The sequence below is a fragment of the Laetiporus sulphureus genome (assembly GCF_001632365.1).
Source record: "Laetiporus sulphureus 93-53 unplaced genomic scaffold LAESUscaffold_16, whole genome shotgun sequence".
Lineage (NCBI taxonomy): Eukaryota > Fungi > Basidiomycota > Agaricomycetes > Polyporales > Laetiporaceae > Laetiporus > Laetiporus sulphureus.
The window spans coordinates 280,511-288,463 of record NW_024468525.1 but is presented as its reverse complement, the minus strand read 5'-3'; the positions used below and the strand labels follow the sequence as shown (position 1 = coordinate 288,463).

The following is a 7,953-nucleotide window of genomic DNA, read 5'->3' as shown; positions in this document are numbered from 1 at the left end:
AAAAATGATATGCTTCTTAATAGCATTTGTTCCTTTAATGACTTGTCAGGTAAAACCGTGACAGATACGAGCAGGGTGGATATCTAAATGTACATGTTATCGGTCACGCCGAAATCTTTGTTGATCATAGGTTCCGGCCCGGCAGCTCCTGGCAGCTCCTGGCAGTCCATCGAAGAGTTTGGTCAATGTGAGTAGTTCGAGCTACGTGCGCTACAGCTTTCATCTTCCATTTGCGTCGCACTTGAAGCAAATGATGGTACATTCCAGCAGGACGAGGTTTTTCTCATCAATGCAGTATGCGGGCTAACGTTCCATTGCAGCGCTGCGAAGACCGACTCAGTCGTGAGCTATCCGGGCATCATTCCAATGCGTTATAAAGGTCATCGGTTGACCATTCGTTCTCTCCCGCCTTGCTGTGCGCGCTTTCGATCTGAGCATGCAGTTGTCGCTGCTATGCCCCGGTTCAGACTCCCGTGTTCCTTCTTATTGATAACACCCGGTGACAGTCCTAGGATACACGTGCAGATCGAATCACCGTACAATTATTACTACAATAGGCGGAGATTTTGACGCTGAAACTTGGGTGAAGAGGCGCCGGGCGCCGGTTCCAAATAACACAGAGGCCCGTCGCAGGGCATGCGCAAATGCCATTCATATTACACCATTGAATGCCACCATTATCTCGTCTACTGAACTGGCAAACACTATGGGTCCCTTTGCTCTGACCATACATGAATCACTGCACCACGAATCACTCATGCACCACAAGACCGACACCAGTTCTGGGGGTTGGATGCAAATGCTATCAAATGCAAGGTTCAAACAACCACTGTCGAAGAAGAGACGTTGCCAGTTGGGGCAGCCCCAGCGATGACAAGAGGATTGGCCCCCATCGTAGAAGGTGAATTCTCGTCCCTGATATTTCCCCTTTGCAGCGACTCTGAGTTGGGTACCTTTGATGGTGGGAGAGCAAAAGGCAAGGTGTTGCTGAATGTGAGTCAGACATGCGGGGATGATGGTGTCAGCGGTGATCACGTTCATGATGATTGTGGACGTCCACTCACCCCCAGGAGCAATTAGTCCATGTGCAGTTGCAACTAAAACAAGTGATGCAAAATCGAGCCTGCACACCAGATCTTTCAATGGCATGTCTATAATAATGCATTAATCCACTGCGCAGAGCAGGTAAGTCACAATGACAAACACCGGCGAATAAGTACCTAGTTCTTTCTGTGCGTCGAAGCTGTCCACTTACAACTGGAAATCGATCCAACAGATGCCAGTGCATCGTACAGATCCCTTCTGAACTCACTTCGTGCAAACCATCATGTACATCAGCAAAAAGTCCGGAGCCCGATCTGGGAAGACATGGTAGATAATCATACCTTTGAACTGCAAGACAATATATTCTCAGAAATTTGTCCACGTCATCTGCTGGCCATTGATCTGATCACCACTGGCCAGTTGAATGATTATCTGACACTCAACTGAGTTAATCTGACAGGTATGCACAGATTTAGTCAGATATGAGGACAGTGATCCAGGCAGGCTGAAAGAATACTATGGATTGAGTGTACACAAATGTTTGTATGAATCAGCATAGTCAATTCATGTCTACAAGGCAGCTCATCATTTTCACCCAACATATCATCTCAGCTCTCATTATCCCTTTCCGCTGCTCCGTGCTCAACTTCGGGATCTTCGGCCTCCTCATCGAGAACATAGCCGTAATCGTATTCCTCGTCCTCCATGTTCTGGCCTTGCACATCATTCTTCGTGCTGCCCCACGGTCACACCTGCTCAACACACTGTAGCAAGCACCCGCAGGGCGCACGTCCAACTCAAAGTCTCTCTCTCACGCACCGCGATATGTCGACCTCATCTTTCGTGTCGTCCCCCATATCTGCTGCGACTATGTGCCACGCCTTCTGCAACGATGGCAGCGTGCTGTCCTCAACCTCCCCGAGGCGTAGGCCCTCGATGTCTCATGCGATGAATTCGGCCAGAGCGTGCCCGCGAAGAGTGCGCCGCCCGCCCTGCTCTGGCATACTCTCCTACTATCCTCAGTCGCGATGTTCGAAACTCTCAGATGGCTCAGCGTCACATGCTTTATAATTCTCCCGCCTGATAGACTCTGAAATGCTATCTTCTCATTTCTCGTTGCGGCTACGTGGCTATATGTGACTATTTGTCCGATGCTTTTTCCCACCGCCACTCCACCTGCAGACTTGCTTGTTTCATTTACTTTGCATTTTGTGTTTGCTACACTCACATTTGGTGGTGCGCTATTCGACCACAGTATCCTCGGCATGACTCCCCCTTCGTCGATCACCATGGTAGGGCATATAGGCAACCTGGTGGCGATCTCGCTGTTATTACTTGTCATCCCTAACATGCCTCTTGACATCAGCAGCTACATCAAGGAAGAGGATATTGTGAGTAGTAATCTGCATTACATGTACTCCTCTGACTCTGTCCAGGGACACACTGTCTCGCCCGAGGACTATACGTCCCTTTGGAGTTGGATGTCCTTTCGCTGGGTGCTGCCTCTTGTCGAGCGCGTAGGTCATCTCCACACTGATCTTCTGACCTCTTCTCTTATCTGCTCACCAGGGCACCTACAATACCCTTAACGAATCAGATATCTGGGCGCTGAGCCCGATGATGCAGTCCTGCCCACTGTACATCAAATTCACCTGCACGCACCATAGCACTCTTCTCCAGTGGCTGTGGGCGGCCAACGCGCTCGACCTTCATTCTCGACTTTGTTCTCATGTACGTCAGCATCGTGTTCAACTACGCGGGACCATTCTTTCTCAAGCGTATCCTCAACTCGCTCGATGTGTGCGATGAGCAGTCTCACGAGGAAAGGTCATTGGCGTACATATATGCGGTGTTGGCGTTCTTGTCGAAGGTGTGCAAGGTGCATGGTGCATGGTTTGTCATGGAAACGTGTGCTGAAATGTGTGTGAGTAGGCCCAAGTGGATGTGCAGCACCTGTGGTTTAGTCGACATGCGGCGACGCGCATCCGATCAGAGCTTATGGTCGCTATCTACGACAAGGCATTGAAGCGCAAGGACTTCTCAGAAATTGTTGACAAAGACGCAAGCAAGGCCGCTAAGGCGCCCGATGCCACTGGTGTGTTGTTTGTGTGTATTCTTATGTTGGTGAGTGGCTGATTTTTTTTTTTGTTTCATAGATATAAGCAAAGCGAAGGCGGGCGCAAAAGCAGACAATCCTAAGGTGAGCGCAGACATTGGGAAGATCGTGAATTTGATGGCAGGCGATACGAATAAGGTGCGTGCGGGGGTGCATCGGTGGAAGTGGGCGCACGCCAATGCTTAGTGCATATCTCGAACGTAGTTGCTGGGTCACAGATGATTTACGGAGGTGGGTCGAAGGGACGTTAAATTGCTCTCAGTCGTTTTGTCCTCACGTTCATTCGCAGTGCCATTTGAGATCGCAATTGCTGCGACATTCCTTTATCAGTGAGTGGGCTGTCATGAGTGACTGGTTCACGCACTCTAACATGAAGCTTTCAGACTGCGGGCTGGTCTGCATTTGTCAGGTTCATTGTCCTCGTCGTCAGCTGGCCGCTTCACAACTACATCTCTCGGCGAGCGGTGCACCAGAGGAGTTGTGGAATGTCGACGGATGGCTGGATGTGTGAGTAAAATATTATTTCTGATGTTTCATGCGCATATATGCACTGTATATTGCTATATAGTGACCAGGAGAAGGTGTCCGAGTTGATGAAACCGTTCTGTGCTCTTCTCAGAATCATCCTAGTATACATTTGTTGGACAGTAATTTTACCAGTAATCTGTGGCAATAATATGATATTCTGGTGTTCCTACAAAATAATGGGTCTGATAATAAATAATCTTTCTAGACAATTGTTTATCAGCCCTGTCTGAATTGACCCGACAGATAATTGTTTCCTGCATTATCTGTAGATTTTCTGAGCCCATGGTAAAAGGTAGGCTGGTCAACTCACCGGTGGGCAGCTGATCTGGGACGGTGAGGTTAGTCAGTCATTTAGAGGTCGCTGATCTGGACGAACAATACATCATCTGGAAGATTTGACAGTCAGTCACAGATCACGCATGTTGGAGATAGTTCATACCAGATAGGGCTCCGGACTTTTTGCTGATGTACAAAGTCAAACACTGCAACTCAGACACACAAGCCAAACTACATCGATGCCTGAACAATAGACTCCAAACCGATCACCGTACGTTTTCGATGGTCTCTTCCTATATGACGCATTCGAGTGAGATCGGTCAAACTGCGCAATGGAAGTACGCGAGCAAAGAACAATAAAGGCAGTGGCAGGCACGTCAAGCATGATCGATGAAATGTTCGAGGACCACGTGGAATCGAGGGAACTTACCAGTTGCGTACCTCTGAACATCACTGACAAACAATGAGACAGCAGGACAGGCAATCCGTATCGAGGTGAAAATCCATGTATATCATTCGTCAAGCATACACATGACCTATGAATACTACCTCCAACCGGAGGAGAGCAGTAACCAATTGAGGGATGCGACCGTGCACACTCTGAGACGTCTCCCGAATGTGCAACTGGTGGCCGAGGTATAAAGAAACAGAGCACATCGAATAAGAACACGTTAATAGCGAGAAGCGCTGTGAATGAACGTCAAAATCAGAGCATAGACCATTTAATAAATGCCAAGTACTCACCATGCACCGCCGCGAGGAAGTACATAATTAAGCGACGTGAGCATATATAAAGCAATAAGTACACGCTGACAGCGAGAAACACTGCAAATCAACGTCGAAATCATTACAGACTACTCACCATGCACTGCCACGAGGAGGTACGTAGAAAACGCCATCGAGCGACGTGAGCGGATAGAAAGCAAGAAAGCTCAACAGGGGCAGCGCGATGACGAGGAGGAGGGGCGAACGTTACGTAAACTACTTCCTAAAAGGTGTCGAACTGCAGCGACGATTATTACGTAAGCCGTTCGCGTTCCACATTCTGTCAATAGCCAAATTACTTTGTTATTTGGAACGTGGCATGTGGGTGGCAGCCCTTCTTATCTTCTGCACCAACGTGTGGAAGTTATCCAGATATCCCTAGATATCCTGATGTGCTATCATAACGTAACGACGTTCTACCGTTCCCGATAATGCGAATGTTCTGGAGACTATGTGCGTCGAGGTATCCATCCATCCATCATCATTGGACAATTGTCGGAACACGTCATCTCCGAACTGTAGACTTACAGGGCGGTTAGTCCCTGTGCAGTACTTCCGTTGACTTACAAATAATGCAAACCTCATCGGCAGAAAAGTTGCAGTTTGCAGTTTGCAGCGCGAAGGCACACCAGATTTCGCGAATGGCCGTGCAAATCGCGGTACGGCGTCACGTACGGCAGAGGGTGGTACGAGATTGCTTCTGTTAGGGTTTGTTATGATGGATATCCAGACTCAAGTTCCAAGCCGCTCGTATAAACCGCCGCTCCTCGTTATAAGCGTTTTCTGTAATGTAGTTCTGCCCAACCGAGCATACTCATGGTGCCTATGTGAGTCATTCATCGTCTCTGCACTTTGTCTAACATACTCAACATGATTCAGGTCAGCGCGGTTTCATAGCCTGGTGTTGTTGCGGATTTTGACGACGTACATGACACAGTTACCGTCAGAAATCTGGGAAAACGTGTTGGAGCACTTGTGCAGCGATACCGCCGCTCTCGTATGCTGCGCGTTGGTCTCTCGGTCGTTCTCGTGGAAGAGTCGCTATTTACTGTTCAGCCGCGTCAGACTCACAAGTCGGAAAAGTCTATATTCCCTGGCAAGGGTCGTGAAGGATAGTAGGCCAGGGTCTCCGTGGCATCACCCTCAGGAGCTTCATTTGGAGGAGAGGCCGTCATCTGAGAACTGCCAAGGTTCATTCGTGCACCTAGCGCCCATCATATTGGCAAGATATTTGACGAAAGTGGAGGTCCTGTCATTCTCGTCAGTCAACTGGCACGCAGAAACATTAATCTTGAGCTCCTCGTTCGAAGCGGCAATGTCCTCCCTAGGGTCTTTGAAGACGCTATCGATCAGTAAATGCATGTTTCCAAACCTCCATGCGCTTTACCGTCTCATCCGTTGCATGCCGCGACTTACATCACTGAATGTGTCCGACTGCGATGTACGTCTCGCGCGAAGAACACCGGAACACGCCATGCCTATTCTGCGCCTTGGACTGACTCGGCTGGTAATACGAGATTGCCCAGCCATCGTCTCCGAAGATCTTATTAGCTGCCTCCGGAGCAGTCCGACCCGTCACACTCTCCGTACATTCGTCTTAAAGACGGACTCTTCGTGCGACGTCGCGAGCATATTGACAACCTGGGAGAACCAGCTCGAGCACTTCGAAGTTGACAATGGACAAAGCGATGCATATAAAGGTAGCAGTATTGATCTTCTGCTCGCATGCCCTCACTAACACACTCTTCAAGGACTCGACGCGACACAGACTCGCGATGAGCGTTCCAGTGACATATCGTCTCGCATCGCCGAATGCCACATACACTCCATCGACACAACGCACGCCGCAGCATGCCCCGATGCTGCAATGGCAAATTCATCGGTGGATTCCTTTAGACCAGTGGAGAGCATGGCATTCTGTCATGAATTGCATTTGCGAAGCAGCTTTCAGGCGAAGGAGGATCCCTCCGTTCTTCCTTGGTCACAAGGCGGCGATCTCGATTCGGGGAATCTGTTTCTACAGCAGCTCTCCTCTTTCGTAATAGATGATCGCATCCTCGAATTTCTTGCGTCCATCATGCCGGCGAGTGGTGTATCTCCCAAGCCATCCCACATGCAATGTGCATTGCCTCTGCATCAAAACAGAATAACTGCCTCTCTCATGCCGCCACGAAGGGCTATAACAGTCCTAGAGCTCAAAAACCACACTTTCAGGAGCTTTTCGGAGTTACAGGATCTTATCGACTACCTCCCAGAACACTCGACATTTCATGTTTGCAACTGCAGCATAGAACGTGCACAAGGCATAACAGATTGGGCTCACCATGATCAGGACCCAAAACTCGCTGTGCTGAGGCTAGATGGATGTTGTTCGTCACTGTCCTCTCCCCTTGTTACGTGGCTGCTAGCAACACCGACGCGTCAATCACTTCGAACGTTCCTCTTGCGGGGCGACATCCAATTCTCTGTTCTTGAGGATATTCTTTCCGTGCTGTCTTGCAGATCGGCGCGTTTTAGAATTCAGTACACACGGGAGCAGCGAGATGACGGGTAACACAAACATCTTTTTGTCCAATCCCGTTCTTTTCACAAGCTTTTTTTTAGGAGTGACCTTTCTCCAGAAGTGCCACGTGAAAGCCTCGTCACTGCGAATATTCATCTTGCCCGTGACCCGCCCCGTAAGAAGACGGTCGAGACAGAGCTGTCGCCGCTGTCGCACCGCCGCGACTTAGAAACTCGATCGCTTCAAGAACGGCCGGCTTGCCCACGCACGCGTTCGTCGCCCGTGACCTGCGACACCCCTAATTTATGCGACTCATCGCATGGCCGGCCAGTTGAAGCAGAACACATCAGCAGGTGATGCAGATACTTATCCATCCAGTCGCATTTTCTCATATGCTTTCCGCAGATGCGACCATCACACAGAGGGGCCGCGCGAAAGCTTGCATCCTGCATGTCTCCCAAATGGCTTGACTGATGGGCCACATAGTCAATCAATGGAAGCAAAACGGTCGGAACCGCTAGGTCGCTTCCTCACATGGCATCAGCGTCTCCGGGCTGTACCTGCTCAGTCTTCACGGCTCGTCAATTCCTCCCAAACGCGAGCTCAATCGCATCCGCAGTCAATTTGTCCAGCCCCATCTTCGTCATCCGTCAAACTCAAGGAGCGCACTTTACGTCACTCATTGGCTCGGGCAGTTCGTTCCTTGTCGCCCACGAAACTC

At 49.6% G+C, this 7,953-nt stretch overlaps 2 protein-coding genes across 2 annotated transcripts; both read left to right on the top strand.

Annotated features, from left to right (window-relative positions):
- Nucleotides 1–2,309: 2,309 nt before the first annotated feature.
- LAESUDRAFT_758644 (uncharacterized protein) lies at nucleotides 2,310–3,493 on the top strand (the record flags this gene model as incomplete). The annotated part of the gene is made up of 8 exons (XM_040912477.1): nucleotides 2,310–2,435; nucleotides 2,481–2,561; nucleotides 2,614–2,729; nucleotides 2,785–2,923; nucleotides 2,977–3,139; nucleotides 3,201–3,298; nucleotides 3,379–3,391; nucleotides 3,450–3,493. 8 exons carry the CDS (start codon nucleotides 2,310–2,312, stop codon nucleotides 3,491–3,493), a joined length of 780 nt encoding a protein of 259 aa, XP_040764981.1.
- Nucleotides 3,494–5,357: 1,864 nt separating this feature from the next.
- LAESUDRAFT_120519 (uncharacterized protein) lies at nucleotides 5,358–7,478 on the top strand. Its single transcript, XM_040901250.1, has 3 exons — nucleotides 5,358–5,556; nucleotides 5,609–6,429; nucleotides 6,481–7,478. The coding sequence occupies exons 1-3, from the start codon at nucleotides 5,546–5,548 to the stop codon at nucleotides 7,281–7,283; spliced, it is 1,635 nt and encodes a 544-aa protein (XP_040764980.1). The 5' UTR covers nucleotides 5,358–5,545; the 3' UTR covers nucleotides 7,284–7,478.
- The last annotated feature ends 475 nt before the right edge of the window (nucleotides 7,479–7,953 follow it).